Source organism: Lutzomyia longipalpis, chromosome 4, assembly GCF_024334085.1.
Source record: "Lutzomyia longipalpis isolate SR_M1_2022 chromosome 4, ASM2433408v1".
NCBI lineage: Eukaryota > Metazoa > Arthropoda > Insecta > Diptera > Psychodidae > Lutzomyia > Lutzomyia longipalpis.
Genome location: NC_074710.1, coordinates 7,591,216 through 7,607,430, shown reverse-complemented (window position 1 = coordinate 7,607,430; position 16,215 = coordinate 7,591,216). Strand labels below are relative to the sequence as shown.

General features: G+C 35.1%; 4 protein-coding genes across 4 annotated transcripts; 2 read left to right on the top strand and 2 right to left on the bottom strand.

The window, feature by feature from the left end:
* Positions 1 to 261: 261 nt before the first annotated feature.
* LOC129796011 (fatty acid hydroxylase domain-containing protein 2-like) lies at positions 262 to 1,340 on the bottom strand. The gene is made up of 2 exons (XM_055837653.1): positions 1,170 to 1,340; positions 262 to 1,098 (listed from the first exon to the last, which is right to left on the bottom strand). Exons 1-2 carry the CDS (start codon positions 1,243 to 1,245, stop codon positions 311 to 313), a joined length of 864 nt encoding a protein of 287 aa, XP_055693628.1. The 5' UTR covers positions 1,246 to 1,340; the 3' UTR covers positions 262 to 310.
* A 1,140-nt stretch (positions 1,341 to 2,480) lies between these two features.
* LOC129796010 (uncharacterized) lies at positions 2,481 to 3,655 on the bottom strand. Its single transcript, XM_055837652.1, has one exon. It carries the CDS (start codon positions 3,442 to 3,444, stop codon positions 2,737 to 2,739), a length of 708 nt encoding a protein of 235 aa, XP_055693627.1. The 5' UTR covers positions 3,445 to 3,655; the 3' UTR covers positions 2,481 to 2,736.
* A 1,165-nt stretch (positions 3,656 to 4,820) lies between these two features.
* Positions 4,821 to 6,281, top strand: LOC129794489 (esterase E4-like). The gene has a single exon (XM_055835240.1). The coding sequence runs from the start codon at positions 4,821 to 4,823 to the stop codon at positions 6,279 to 6,281; it is 1,461 nt and encodes a 486-aa protein (XP_055691215.1).
* A 2,160-nt stretch (positions 6,282 to 8,441) lies between these two features.
* LOC129796007 (acetylcholinesterase-like) lies at positions 8,442 to 14,925 on the top strand. Its single transcript, XM_055837650.1, has 2 exons — positions 8,442 to 9,914; positions 14,614 to 14,925. Exons 1-2 carry the CDS (start codon positions 8,488 to 8,490, stop codon positions 14,813 to 14,815), a joined length of 1,629 nt encoding a protein of 542 aa, XP_055693625.1. The 5' UTR covers positions 8,442 to 8,487; the 3' UTR covers positions 14,816 to 14,925.
* Positions 14,926 to 16,215: the final 1,290 nt, after the last annotated feature.

The following is a 16,215-nucleotide window of genomic DNA, read 5'->3' as shown; positions in this document are numbered from 1 at the left end:
TCATGTGGTTCTAACACATAGGCACCTAGAAATTTACGTCTTCTGCCCATTAGTGCTTCACAGTAGCACAGAATGTGGCTAGACGTTTCGTCTTCCATCTCACAGAATCTGCAGGTATAGTTCTGTGAGATTTTGATGTTGTACAGATGCTTTCTTAGACGACAATGACCTGTCATCAGCTCTGTGAGGCCTCCAAGTGTTAAAAAATAGTTCATTTTATTCATGCCATTCATGCTAATTAAAAATAAGTATGCTCATATATTTTTTTCCAAAACATTTTATTTCATTATTTTTATTACAACAAAAAAATTCAGAGAGTCTTCTTAACAATATCAGGGAATTTATCTCTCTGCGAGGCAATTGAGAAAGAGACTTTGTGACGATCAAATGCTCGCGATGCTCGGAACATCTTATCAGTCCCATGGAGCCAGTCGAGAAGACCGATAACACCGTAGCAATTATTGAATTTTAAATGATGAAAGTCGTGTGCTTCGGGGCTCCGTAGAAGTGGCAAATGGTAGTCTGAGTGATCATTGAGTGTACCCACAATTGCAAGACAGAACCACAGCCATGCTGTAAGTGGATGACTTCGCATGACGTAGAGCCCGAGGAATGGTGGTACAAGATTGCTGAACATGTGCTCAATTGGATGGCAATACATGGCAGAGATTGCAATTGGTGCCGTCCATTCGTGGTGCTTTTTGTGGATAATCTTGTACAGGATGCGATGATGGAGCAACCGATGGGAGTAGTAGAAGCCAATTTCATTGAGAAGAATACACACAACAATGTCCAGGAAAATTCGTGCAGCAGATGGGACAATTTCAACGTTCCCATTGAATCGATCTCTCGTCAAATGCCAATTGAGGATGGCCATAGTTATGCCAATGCAGAATTGATTAAACAGCACTGTGCGCACAAGTTTTCGGAGCTTTTCACCATCAACAGGTTCATTTGTTCCTGGTTGAATTTTATATTTCCTCAAGAATGCTGGCCTATTGGTAATGTCCATAAGGAGATAGAGTCCACCAACAGTCCAATAGAGAACAGTTGTGAGTATAATTGGTACAATTACCCATAAAGTGAAGCTTTCTTTACCTACAAATTAAATCGTAAATCAAAGGATAAATGAAGTTGAACTTAACTCAAAAATTAAAAAAAAATCTTACCGATTATATTTAAAATTTTAAGCCAGAGTGTCTGAGAAAACTCTGACGGTTGCATTAGGTAAGTCAACACCTCCATCTTTCACGATTTTCACCAAAAAACTGACTTAAATTCCACTTTAGCACAAAGATTATACATTTTGCGTGGAGTATATGATAAGGAAATTAATAATACGAAAAAAATCAAAATAAACATAGGGGAAACTGGGGTAGAATATGACAAATTTTGTATAAAAATATTTCTTGAAAAATATATTACAAAATTCTAAATAAAACGTTAAATTTTAGAAAAGGAGTTTATGTATACAACAATATTCTTGCTCTTTTTCTCTTTCGAAGATCAACACTGGAAAAGTATATAAAAACAACAAAAATCATATCAAAAAAAAACTTTAAAGAAAAGTTAAAAAGACTGTTTATTTTCCACTTGAATCTTTGGGAAGAATAAGGGAAAATTTTCACCTGTTATTGTGTCTTAGGCTTGTTTATCTTGAAAACAGCTAAGGTAAAGCACTGAAGCATATGCTTGGTGTATTTAAATGAATTACAAATAAGGCGGGGTTTGTGCGTTAAAGGACAATTTTTCGATATTTTCTTCGTTTTCCTCAGTCATGGAAAAGAATAAAGAATTTGTTGAATTTATTTTAAAAAAAAAACATTTTTCTTTAATCTCTGCAATTTATCTGTCTTTCTTAAATGATTATACGGCACGAACAACAATGAATAGACTCCTTTACATCACAACAAATATAAAAATATAAAACCTTTTTTTAATTTTTTTTTATTGCCCCTGATGTGATTAAAATTGACCAAATCCACCCATGTCTTCCCTAATAAAAAAATTCCTGATTGCTAAATCTTCAAAAATGTGTCCAAAGTTTTTTTTTCTTGTTTTCCACGCATCATTGATAACTTATCAAACACCCATTCATTAATCTGATTAGTTTAGAAAATAAAATTCTCGATCTTTACTCTGCAAAATCTTATAATTTCTAGTAATTGATTAGATATTTAATCTTGCCTGGAATTTTTTATTTGTCCTTCCAATGTTTCCAATAGAATTAGAATTTTTATTTATCTACTGTGATCTCTTGCAGTCTTCACCATCACGAATAACAACACAACAATGATTTATTTTATTTAACTACTATCTTCTTGCTTTCTTCTCCGTGAACCTGAATTTTGGAGATAGAAAAACAACCGCGTAAAATTGACCCTTGAAATGATGATAAGAAAATTTTTTGATAAAGCTTTTTAATAACTCACACGTGAGCATATAATTCTGGTATGTTTGCTTTGAATCATAGAAAGACATTTTAAATGCTGGATAATTTTATTAAGCTTTTGCGAATTTATTTAAGTAAAATTACCGAAAATAATTGTTCTTAAATTTTTTTAGCACTAGATCTCCCCTAAAAAAATTATTACTGCAATTAAGAATTAAAAAAAATATATTTCATTCAAAAAAGAATTTAAGTATTCTCGCATTAACCATCAATCTGTATCAATTTTTATTTTATTTCAAGTTTTTTTTTAACAGAAATTGCAGCAATTAAATTTAAAATTCCAATCAGAAGAATGATGCAGAGCAGGAATTTTCCCAATCCTGTGGATTGACACAGACTTGATGGGCAAAGTGGAAGCACGTCCCGGGGGCACACTCAATGGTAACAGGGAACCCAATGCCGGCACATCTGTAGAACCGCGTTGGTGTTCGACTGGGGAACAAGAGATTGCGGGCCATTTCGTCAGCCGTGCACGTAGGTGGGAGGCAAGAGAGCCCACCATTGGCTGGTGGTGGTCCAAAGCAAAGCCCATTGTCCGGTGGGGGTTCCTCCGGGGGAGTCTCAGGGTCAGGAGGACACGGTGGGCATGCTGTGGTCGTGGTGGTGCCATCAGGTGGACAGGGTGGGCATGGAGTGGTTGGGCACGGTGCTGGAAGATCTAGAGGCTCACAGGGATTCACTGTATCCGTGGGGCGACTTGGTGGTGACATAGGTGGTGACCACTGCCACATATGTTCCGGAACGCACGTCTGCCATTCTTCCTGAAACTGCGTGTACTGTGGACAGTGCCTCACCTCAGCACCCACAGCCCATGCCGTACATTCCCAATAACGCGATGGATCTTGATGATTTCGCCAAAATCTCCCAAATTCCCTACGTGTACGACATCCTGGTTGCCCGTCGTCGTTCAATGGCAATGGACGTCCCCCAAAATCCACACAAATCACCGCACTGATGCACAAAGCAAAGAAAAGTAATTCCAAATGCGCCATAGCGCGCGAAGGCACACAAAAGACTCTATTAAAAATAAGCCCTCAAAGTCCGGGCATTTTTATAGTTTCCCCGGGAAACGACTCCTCAATCATCCGATAAAGTCAGTCACAGTTAATTAAAAAATCCGCGTAGGGGAGAGACAAGGAAGGTATTAACTCATCAATTGAATGATGGATAAATCAGGCAGCTAATCTGTGACCTGTGTTATGATTTTTCATGAAAACAACCAACAAAGAACTTCCAAAACTTCCAAAAACTCATTCTTGGAGCTTGATATTCCGGAAATCCTCAAATGATTCACGTTGAAAACAATTTCAAAAAAATATTTAGAGACAATTTGAGACATCTTAGTGACTATTTGGAGGGACAATCAATCAAAATCCAATCAAATCTAAAGCATAAATTCCCATTAGTTTTTTTTACACGCGTAATAAAGTCATGAATTCAAGGAAATTCATATCTTAATCATAAATTTGATGATTTTATTTAATTTCCTTTGTAATCAGTTTTTTAATTAACCCTTCTAAAGCCTATGCGGAGAAATTATAATAATAATTAATTGCTTATTCACATTCCATTCAGATTCTTTCTGAAAGGGAGGCTTTTCTCCCCAAATTTAGTACTAGAAAGCTCAAAAAAAATGTTAAATTTAAGGAAATTAAATTCAGGTTAAAAGGTATACCAAGTAGCCTTAGTTTCCCTATACAATTTCATGTATCTTAAGGTATAATAAAAATAAATGCTGTGAAATCTTTGTAAGAAAAAAAGATCTAAATCCCAAGACTATCTACCTTGCTTCATAAAACCATAACTATATTGCCAGACAGTTTAAACAATTTTTTTTCGTAACATAAATTCAAGCTCAGGGACAAACTCTTTCAATAAAAAAAAATCGAAGGTATTTTCCGTGCTCTACTTGCTAATAACATTTATTTCCTAACTTTCAGTTATCTCAATTGAATTTCTCTTTAATAGGAAAGTTTCTTTTTGACATTTTATTGTTTAAAATCTTATTGCGAAAATTCTTTCTCCAATATTTAGCATAAAAAAATGTCTTTACTGTTCAAAAACTTTTAACAAAATATATTAAAAATATAATTTAAAAATAAAAATAAGAAATATTAGATCTTTGAATGGAGCTTTGTGACTTTTCCTCATGATAATTTATTACTCAAATATCGTTTCCTTATGTTGCACGCACTCCCACGCGCGCAACGCATTTTTAGGCCTATTGCAGAATCTTAAACTAATAATAAAATGTGCTTAATAGCCCAGAAGAAATATTTCGCATTCTTGGGGCCATTTATAAAAGGGAATGATTTTTTGGATGCCAAAAGCAGTTTCAGTGATCAATACGCAAGAGAAAGATCGAATAATGTGGAGTGAAAAAGCTTTGCTTGTGAGCTTTTTGTTGGGATTTGTGTGGAGTGTTGTGCATGGGCATGGGCAGTGTGAAGTGAAATTAAAATATGGATATGGGGATGTTCATGGACGTGGATTATTGAGTAAAACCCCTAAAGGGGATCCTCTGTGCTCATTCCTTGGGATTCCCTATGCTCAACCCCCAATTGGGGTGCTGCGCTTTGAGCCACCGCAACCCTTGGATTTGGCCTATTACTCATCTTCTTTCGATTTCACGGTTAAAAGCCCAATTTGTGTGCAGAATATGTTGCTACATAATGGGACGAGTGGACAAGAGGACTGCCTGTACCTCAATGTGTACAAGAAGCAATCGCATTGGACTGAATTGAAGCCAGTGATTGTTTGGCTCCATGGTGGTTGGTTTCAAACAGGATCAGCCTACAGCAGGAATGCAGATCAACCTGACTATCTCGTGGATGAAGATATTATTTTTGTCACCCTAAACTACCGCCTTGGAGCTTTGGGATTCCTCTTTCGCAACAAGGACACCTTTACTGGGAACCTTGGGCTGCGTGATCAAGTTGAAGCCCTCAAATGGGTCAGAGCAAATATTGCTGCATTTGGTGGGAATCCACAGAAGATAACACTAATGGGATGGAGTGCAGGAAGTGCCTCAGTTGCATACCATTTGCAAGCTCCTGCCTCTCGAGGGCTCTTCCAGGCAGCCATAATGATGAGTGGAACTTCCTTCAATCCATGGGCATATGAAAGGCACACGCAAGGATGTGTGAATGTCCTGTGCAAAACCCTAAATATTCCCTGCGCCCATGGGGATCTAAAGGAAATTCTCAAACGCATCCCAACGTCATATTTCAAATCAATTGCCCTAAATTCCCAAACAGTCATATCCTACTTGGGAGAACCAGCTCCATGCTTTGAGCCAACAGTTGAACTCCAAGAGGTTGCCTATGGAACAGCCATGGTTCAGGACTTACAGCAACGACTAATCTCACAACCCATTCTCAATGACGTTCCCCTAATGATAGGACACACAGTTGCCGAAACTTGGCCAAGCTTCCACACTAATCGATTTTCATTGCAAAATAGCTGGAATTATTCATTCACAAATACCAGGGATGATGTCCTTTCATCCCTAAGACGCTACCTCATAGCTGGGACGAAGGAACTAAATAATCTCAGCAAACAACTAATGACCGAAGCCATCCTACTTCATGGAATTAGGGATTTTGCAGAATACTACACAACCAATGCTGATTCCAACATTTTCTTCTATCGATTCTCTCACAAGCAAAGAGGAAATGACATTGGATCATTCCATGGGGATGAACTACCCTATATTTTTGGACAACCAGATGGACCAACAGGAAAGTCTAAAACATCCCAAAATCATGAAGATGGATTAATTAGAATGAGACTTGTACGATACATTACGGATTTCGCTAAATTCGGGTAAGTAAAATGATTTTTTTTTCAAAATTATTTATTGTCTCTTTCTAGACGTCTATTACTATTATGTTTTTTTATTGGATTAATTTTATTTTATCTCTTGAATATTTTTCTCAATCAAAATACTTGAAAATATCATAAAATTCTTTTAAGATAATACTTAAAAAATTAATTAATTAATTAATTAAGATAATTTTCGAAAACTGCCTCAGATAAACCTAAAGACAAATTGGTTGTATTTAAGGATTATATAGATTTTTAGATTCCTAAAAAATCCAAAAGCCGTATATCTTAATATATAAAGCTGAAATGTTTGTCTGTCTGTGGCACATGAACTCCTCCGAAACGGCTGGGCCGATCTTGATGAAATTTGGTATGGGGGTAGAGGGGGTCAATACGAGTTGCAAGCGCTATATGGGATTCCGCCCCAACCCCCCTTTATAGCGCCCCCACAGAAAAACTGATTTTTTCCCATTTTCTACCTGCTGAAGGGTCAGATAACGGGATTTTTTTATTTTAAAATTTTTTCGGGGTACCGTATTATTCATCCCCCCTACTAATATACGCCCCCCTTTTATGCCTTAAAATAGAGTTCGCCCACACGTGATTGGGGGCTCGGGTTGACTAGTCTTAATATATAAAGCTGAAATGTTTGTTTGTCTGTGGCACATGAACTCCTCCGAAACGGCTGGGCCGATCTTGATGAAATTTGGTATGGGGGTAGAGGGGGTCAATACGAGTTGCAAGCGCTATATGGGATTCCGCCCCAACCCCCCTTTATAGCGCCCCCACAGAAAAATTGATTTTTTCCATTTTCTACCTGCTGAAGGGTCAGATAACGGGATTTTTTTATTTAAAAAATTTTTCGGGGTACCGTATTATTCAATTCATCCCCCTTACTAATATACGCCCCCCTTTTATAGCTTAAAATGGAGTTTGCTCACACGTGATTGGGGGCTCGGGTTGACTAGTAAATTATAAGTAAAGAAGAAAGATTTAGTTCAAATGGGATTAATTTTTGTTTTATTTATTGAGAAAAATTGAAGGAAAAATCCTCTAAAAAATCACAACTGCGCAATCCAAAAACTTCTGCTTAATTAGGTTAGAAAACTATCCTTTTTATCCTTTCTGAAAAAAATAATTAGAACAATCCTTCGACCCATCAAAAAAAGATTAATCCAGATTAATTTAAATTCTTATTTGGAGGTCGGGGAATTTACTTTTCATCAAAATTTCATTGAAATATGAACGAATCTTCTGAGAGATGTCGGAAATGTGTAAAAATACCTCTAAACTCTAAACAATGTAATTAAAATAACCTTCTCGATAATGATCTATTTAAGATTAAGTAGGTAAAAGAAAAAGCTTTTCGCTATTTCCTACCTTTTTCACGCATTTAATTTTGTTTAATTACAGTACCAAAGAAAAGGGTATTCTCACTTAAAATAAATATTATGTTTAAAGTTTCTGCTAAAGGATTCTTTTCAATTTAATCGTTCCTGAGATATTTAATTATCTAGAAAAATTGGAAAATCTATTGTTCTTTTGTTGATGTCTTGGAAAGGATTCTACATATTTATTTAAATATTCTCTTTCACATTATGGGAAAATAAAATTTTACTATCCACAATTCTTGAAAATTAAACTCCCGGAAAAATACAAAGAAAGCTCCCGGAAGACAAAAAGTAATTTTCCGCGTGGAAAAGTCACAAAAAAGATTCATTCCTTCACTATTTTGAAAAAAAATTGAAAATCTTTCAAAACTGACAAAAACAGTTAGACACTAATGGGTTAAATAAGTTCAGAGTTTTTTCTTATCATTAATTAAAAAAGGAACCACCAAAAATAAAGCTAAAGATCAAACCTTACACTGTGTCTTAAATCATTGTCCTTCAATTTAATAATCTAATAAAAAATATATAGAAAAATATTTCAATGATCATATAATTTTCATCACTACTGTTAATGTAGTAGTGTAATAAAACTAATAAAAAAAATTCGGTATAACACGGTTTTTAACACAAATGACTCTTGTTTACAATGTTTATCGATGTATAGTAAATATGATCCCATAACACATTAACATTGAGCTCAGTGTACTCTCCACACTCTATTGACTATTATTTTTTCTACCAAAAAAGACTTTATAAAATAAACTACCTTGCAGTGGGAACGATCAGTCTATTAGGTAAATTCATAAGGGAAATAAGATAATGTTGTGCAAACGAGTGATACTTTTAGGTATTTTTGTGTTTAATTTGTGTGCATTGGGAGCAAGTGATGAGTGCGAAGTGACTTTGCAACAAGGATACGGTGAAGTGCATGGATATGGATTACAGAGGACAACTCCTAAAGGGGATCCTTATTGTTCCTTCCTGAGTATTCCGTATGTTAGACCACCCGTTGGGGCGCTACGTTTTGAACCACCGCAACCCCTTGATTTGTCTCGTTATGCCCCAACATCGTGGTATTTTAGATATAAAAGTCCAATTTGTGTGCAAAATCGAATCTTTGCAAATGAAACTGGACAAGAAGATTGTCTCTACTTAAATGTCTACACAAAACCCTCAACTACGGATCAGCCCAAGGCTGTTATTGTGTGGCTTCATGGTGGTTGGGGTACTTTCGGATCTGCCTACAGTGACGGTGCTGATCGTGTTGGCTATCTTATGGATGAAGATGTCGTTGTGGTTACGTTGAATTACCGCCTTGGGGTTTTGGGATTTTTCTACCGCAGAAATGATAATTTTGTCGCAAATCTCGGGCTTTTGGATCAATTGGAAGCCCTTAAATGGGTTCAGGGGAATATCGCATCATTTGGTGGTGATCCAAAGAAGGTGACTCTAATGGGATGGAGTGCAGGTGGTGTAGATGTTGGCTACCACCTACAATCTCCAGCCTTTCGTGGACTCTTCCATCGAGCTATAATGCTAAGTGGCTCCCCACTTGTTCCATGGGCATATGAACGGAGTACCGAAGCCTGTACAAAGATGCTGTGCAGAACTTTGGATATCCCTTGTTTCCGTGGTAAACTCAAGGATCTCCTTAAAAGACTACCAGGATCAATTTTTGGATCTCAGCACCTCAACTATCGCACAAGTATATCCTACTTTGGCGTCCTACATCCCTGCTTTGTGCCAACATACGAGGGGAAATTCGAAGAATCTCCAACAGTTCAAGATGAGCAACTTAAATTAATCTACCACCCCGTTGAGAATGATGTACCCCTCATGATAGGATACACAGTTGCTGAAGATTATCCCTATTACTACCTCACTCAGGATCATCTTGCAAATACGTGGAATTATTCATTTGTCAACACGAGCGAGGAAGTTATTCGCCCCTTGAGACGATACCTTCAAATAGGAACGAAGGAGCTCAATAATTTCAGTGCAAGACTCATGGTACCAGCTAGTATGGTACATGGTATTAAGGAATTTACCAACTACTACTCATACAATGCATACTCCAACGTTTATTTCTATCGATTCTCCCACAAAAATGACTCAAATTGGTTCGGAGCTCTTCACGGGGATGATTTGAGATTTATCTTTGGCCCCCACGATACACCAACTACACAAACTGATGATCTTGTCAGAATGCGAATGGTTCGCTATGTTACGGATTTTGCCAAAGTTGGGTAAGCATAAATGAGCATAAATGCCTTTCTAATGCAAATTATCTAAAAAGTCGTGCTTCAGATTGCGAATAAAACTCACAAATTCTCTGTCAAGGAGGGTTTATCTGAATAAAATTATTCGGATCTGATCTACGGAAATATGCGGATTATTCTCTAAGGAAAAATAAATATTATTCTAAGCCTAAAAATATTTAATTCAAGCATAAAATGACTGAAATCAAGCCGAATAGTAAATACAAGCTGAAGAGTTCTAAATTCAAGCCAAAAAATAGTAATTTCAACCATAAAAAACAATAAATCCAAGTCGAAAAATATTTAAAGAAGGGATTAATTAAAGTCTCAAAAAAGTACTAAATTCAAATAAAAAAAATAGTTAATTAAAGCTAAAAACAAGCAAATTCAAATCGAAAAGTCCTAAAGTCGTTTTTCAACTTATTTTCGGTTTTGAGTTCTTCGGTTTTTAGCAAAACATATTCATTTGAAATAAAATATTCAGATTTTCAGAGAAATACAGATGATTCGCTAAAAAAACCAAAATATTCGCCAAACACCCCTTCGAGGCTACATTATAAAAACGGCTAAGTCGGTTCGGAGCTTATACAAAGTTAGCTGGTTTTACAAGCCCTCGCCTTGTTCTCTGTTAGATTATAATTTTTAAAGATTTTTTAAAAGAATAAACTCCTTCCAGGAACATCGGTAGGCTTCCTGTGCCTCAATTCAACGTGGTTAAAATAATAACCTTTTTCCGCTCCCAGAAGGAGTTCACTCTCATGAAAAGTCTGCATTACTCTCGTCTGAGAAACTCTTTAAGATTTATTTTATCTTCTAAATCATCAAAGAACATTCTCATTGATTGAAAGATCAATAAAAATGTAAAGAGAATAATCAAAAATTTCCAATCTTTCACCCAAAATTTCTTATTTGACCACAAAAACAATATTATCACTTAAAACTTACTTCAAAAGCCTTAAAGGGGTAGTAGTAAAGCAAAGCATAATTTTATATTTTTTAATGTTTATTTTATACTTCGACGAAGAACTTTATCTTTTTTAAAATCTTGACAGGTGTTCCCTTGAAAAATAAGTTAACTAAATGTTAACATCAATTAAAAACTTCGAAAATAGATTTATTATCAGTTAACAGTTAAATATAAATATTCATTCACCTCAAATTTTGCTACTTAAGTGTTCATTCATGCATTAAAAATCAACCACATATTTCTTATTAATTAATTATTATGTCATAATATTGGTGCACTGTGTCAAACACGAATGATGGTCACTTCATGGTCACGAAATATCCGCTTTTACCAATTTCTCATTAGAAAGAATTTATAATAAAAAATGAGCGAATTTCGCACCTGGATAGTAGTTGCAATTGAGACTTCGTGGGTGAAAGTTAGCAAAAAATAAAAGAGAAGAAAGTTAAGTGAAACGATGCTTTTGCTGGTTCTGTTTCTGCTGAAATTAAGGATATTTCTTGTGCTGGGACAGTGTTTGGTGACATTACAGCAGAGATTTGGAGAAATTGATGGTTTAGGGTTGCTACACACCTCACCGAAAGGTGACACCTTCTGCTCATTCCTTGGCATTCCCTATGCTAAACCTCCTGTTGGGGAGCTGCGCTTTGAACCACCTCAACCTATTGATTTGTCCCTCTACTCATCCCTGTGGGATTTTACAAAACCCAGCCCAATGTGCATTCAGAACTCCCTTTTCACGAATGAAAGTTTCATCGGTCAAGAAGACTGCCTCTACCTCAATGTCTACACAAAAAATACTTTCTGGGTGAATCTTCGTCCTGTTCTTGTATGGATTCACGAAGGATTCTTCAATTATGGATCTGCCTACAGTGATGGAGCTAATCGTCCTGATTACCTTGTCGATGAGGACATCGTTGTAGTCACCCTAAACTATCGACTAGGCGCCCTGGGTTTCCTATATCGCGAAGGGGAGAACATTGTTGGGAATAATGGTCTACGTGATCAAATTCAAGCCCTAGATTGGATACAAAATAACATTGAAGTTTTTGGTGGTGATCCCGAAAGAGTTACATTGATGGGTCTTGGTGCAGGAAGTGCCTCAATTGCCTATCATTTGCAAGCACCCCTATCTCTCGGTTACTTTCACGGAGCTGTTATGCTGAGTGGAAGTTCCTTAAATCCATGGGCCTATCAGAGGAATACGGAGAGTTGTGTTCATGCTCTATGCAAAAGCCTTCAAATCCCCTGCTACCGTGGCTATCTTAAGGATATTCTTAAGACTCTCCCTGCATCTTCCTTTGCACAACGTGACTTCAATGCAGCCACAAGTGTGTCATACTTTGGACAACCTCTCCCGTGTTTTGTACCAACTACGGAAATACATGAAGCACCCCCAGGGGTAGCAATGGTACAAGATGAGCAACAACAACTAACCCAACACACCATTTTAAATGATGTTCCACTCATGATTGGGCACACTGTTGCCGAACATTGGAATCATGTTGCTATCAATAGAGATTCCCTAAGAAATGAATGGAATTATTCCTATTCCCACGCAACGAAGGAACTTATGGAATCTCTGAGACATTTCCTCATCTCCCATACGGATGATTTGAATAACTACAGCAAGGAACTTCTCGTGAAATCACTCTCGGAGAATCGTGTGAAAGAATTTGCGAAATACTTCGCAGCAGAAGCCATCTCCAAAACATATTTCTTCAGATTTTCCCACAAAGATCCCACAAATGATATTGGAAGCTTTCACAGGGATAGCGTTAGGTTTATATTTGTTAAAAACAATTCAGATCTTTATGAAAATTATAGAGATAGTGTAATGAGGGTTAAGATGGTTCAGTATGTTAGTAACTTCGTAAAATATGGGTAAGTTTGTGGTGCTTTGAAGGAAATTTATTTTGTAATATTCACAGAAAAAATTGTTGAATATTCCTAAAATGTTATGAATATTCTGCAAATAGTTCTCCAAAAGAATATTAAATAATCCTAAAACAATTTGAATATTTGAGAATTATTGAGAATTCTCCTAAATTATTCCCAAAATGCTAAGAATATTTATGATTTTCTCCTAAAACATCGAATAATCTCATAGCTCTGTGAAAATATTTGAGAACTATTAAGATTAATAATTTTCTTTATAATAGAATACGAATTATAACCCTTAGAGGTTTTTTTTATGACCACTGTGGCCAATTTGGATTTAGTTTTCAATCGCAACAGAATAAAAATCTGTTAAACATTTCGTGAAATATTCTGCATTTGTAGGGCAATTCCATTAGCTCAGAATCGTCGAAAGAAAACTTGAAAAACATTTTCCCTCGATCCTCCAAGGGTTAATTATTCAAGGGAAATATTCCACAGAATTTAAGAAAGTTTTAAAGATTTGTCTTCAATGTTCTTATAAAAATATCGAATATTGGGCCTTATTCAGCGACCAAGAAACCCTTGAAAATCGCTTAAAATCTTGAAATTTCAGTACAAAATTCAAAGAATTCAAGGGTTTCTTGGTCGCTGATAGGCCCATTGTTTTACTTGGAAGACCCAACATTTGGCACAACGCGGAGGATCAAATTGGTAATAAGTACCAGTTGATAAAATATGCTCAATAATTAATTATTAATCAGTTTATTGAACAAGGATCGAAAGTTTCACTACTTCTCAATCTCTTTGAAGCATTCCTACACCTAATTACTAAATATTTAATTGAGAAAATCGTCACTGAAAAAGAATTGCGTAGAATCGGTGTAAAATTGCCAATTCAACGACTTTTTTAGCTGTAGTTTTTGCTTAATTTATCATTGCGCCTAAATCATCACAAACTTTGATTCTTCAAGTAACTTTTTAGTCATTTCCGGCAATAAAATAAGTCCACATTAATTATTTTTGACTGAGGAAAAGTGAACAAGAGTACTTTATTTGGGAAATATGGGGAAACATAACCTCAAAACAATGGCTAAATGTATGAGATTTTGACTGAGTTATTACCAATTTGATCCTCCGCGTTGGATTCTGACTTTGACCTCAATTATCTTCCAAGGAAAAGACTTTTCTCGAGATTTTCTTTCTGCTATCTGAAAGTATTTAAAATTCCCTACACATAGATGCTAAATTCATCGAGATAAGTCCAATAGATTTTATTCTGTGACGATTTTAAGGTTCCAATTGGTAGCAATTACCAGTAAAGTCCTCCAAGTGTTAATTAAACAAATATTTGAGAAATTCACCTGAAATACCAAACATTTTCAAATAATACCGATTTTTCTTTCTTTTACCTCCGAGTTCTTCATCGGGGAATAATCCAAAAATAAAGAATTAAAGTTAACCCTTTCGCGTCTAACTTGAAACATAAAAACATTGAAACATGCGCTCTTTTATCATGATATTTATTCTATAAATGCTCTCAGAGGACATTTCTTAGGCAAAACGTTTTCTTAGACTTCTTCTGCCTGAATTATATGTATTTCTAACTAGGAAATACAATGAAATTCATAAAAAATTGGGAAAATAAAATGTTTCATGTTTAGGTCTACGTATGATCCAAAAAACGCCACAGGGTTAACGTCGGTTGATTCCCCATTAGATTATCGTATTTTCTCGAAATTTTTAAGATTTTTTTTAGCAATCTTCTGATTGAAAATTCCCCAAAGAAAAAGCAAAAGAATAAGCATTTTCTACAGCAAAATCTCTCTCTATTTCTTGCAGAAATCCAACACCAAAACTCGATGAGATCATCAGAACACGATGGACACCCTATGCTCACAGTGCACTCCGCATGGAAATCTCAGAAGAATCCAAAATGGTTCGAGATGTTAAAGATGTTACGTACAAACGATGGGAAACAATTTATCAGTGCCTCGAATACAATGATTGTAAGAAATTCTTCAAGCTCACATCAGAACGGTAGTGAGTGCGTGAGAATTCTTAATCTATGTTGTGTACCAAAGAGAGGTCAAAAGATGATTTTTGTATGACTTTGAGTGGAAAAGAAAATCAATAAAATACTTTTTCGTGAAAGTTTGTTATTTTTTTATGATTTTATTTTCATCATCAGTCAATCACGGACAGTATAGATATGTTCTTATACACCTACACTTTCTTCTTCTTCTCAGATTTCTTTTGTTCTTTATGCTGCTTTTTACTTAATTATTATATTATACGTATCCTTTGCGGTCTCTCAATTTATTTAAATCAATTTGACTGATCTCCTTTTTTTTACTTACAGTAGTGTCCCGCAGAATTACATCCTTTACAAGGACCTACGAAATACTGCGGACCACTACCATATTAAAGATTCTCCTTAATTTTCTTTAAGTCTTTTCCCACACAAGACACGTATTATTCAATTTGTTCAATTTATGAAAATATTACTCATTTTTTTTTCTTTAAAATTTCATTTGCATCTACAACTAGAAAAATATTTTTAAAATATTTTAAGCCTAATTCTCTCTGTCTCACATCTCCTTGTTCTTTTTTTTTCTTACACCTATTTTACTTCTTTGATCTCCATTATAAGAATACCATTGTGAGTCATTTATCATTCCATTTAAAGTACTTTATAAACTCTAAAAAATTATTTTCAATTTTTTATTTTATATTCTCTTTTTTTTTATTTCTTCCCAAAAGTGGAAGAAGTCCCAAAAATGCTAGAAAATTTCTTTAAAAGTCTACGTTTTAGTAATTGAAAAAGATTTCTTTAAACTTTAAAGCTCAAACTTGATTTTTTTTGTATATAGAAAATTTTCTGATATCTTCTTTTTTAATCTACTTACTTTTGAAAATCTCATAAATTTTGGTTTCAAATATTTTCTCTCTTTCATTTTATTTTTCATCAGCCAAAGGCGAGGCACATTTTTTTCTTTGATATCCTTAAAATACTTTTTTTTTTGATAAAGAAATTTCTAGCATTTGACTTCTATCCCACTTTAACCCCCGCTTTCGTGAGAATTCTATTAAATGCTCAATAAATAAGATAAAATGTTTATTAAGAATTTTTATTATATATTATGAATTATGAATTATATACCTTGTTTTTTGTCTTTTTCAAAAGAAAAAAGAAATAAATCAGAAAGATTTTTCTTCACATTCTTCATCATCACTAAATTCTAATATTTTGTACATTTTGAATATTTGGAAATTTATTTATTTTTTCTTAATGTGTCTTTTTAGTTGTAATTCTTTCTTTGACATAACACAACAGCTTGTCTTCTAAAATGTAAAATCATCTGATTGGGCTCAAACTTGGTATGAGCATAAATTGGGGATATTTTAAAAATAGAATGTTTGCGCCAAGAAAGTTTTCCAGCC

Excerpts from the sequence above, each read along its gene's own strand:
- LOC129796011 (XM_055837653.1), bottom strand. The coding sequence starts at position 1,245 with ATGGAGGTGTTGACTTACCTAATGCAACCGTCAGAGTTTTCTCAGACA. Across the intron at positions 1,099-1,169 it reads TAAAATTTTAAATATAATCG|GTAAAGAAAGCTTCACTTTA; the intron begins GTAAGATTTTTT and ends TTTAATTTGTAG.
- LOC129796010 (XM_055837652.1), bottom strand. The coding sequence starts at position 3,444 with ATGGCGCATTTGGAATTACTTTTCTTTGCTTTGTGCATCAGTGCGGTG.
- LOC129796007 (XM_055837650.1), top strand. The coding sequence starts at position 8,488 with ATGTTGTGCAAACGAGTGATACTTTTAGGTATTTTTGTGTTTAATTTG. Across the intron at positions 9,915-14,613 it reads ACGGATTTTGCCAAAGTTGG|AAATCCAACACCAAAACTCG; the intron begins GTAAGCATAAAT and ends TATTTCTTGCAG.
- LOC129794489 (XM_055835240.1), top strand. The coding sequence starts at position 4,821 with ATGTGGAGTGAAAAAGCTTTGCTTGTGAGCTTTTTGTTGGGATTTGTG.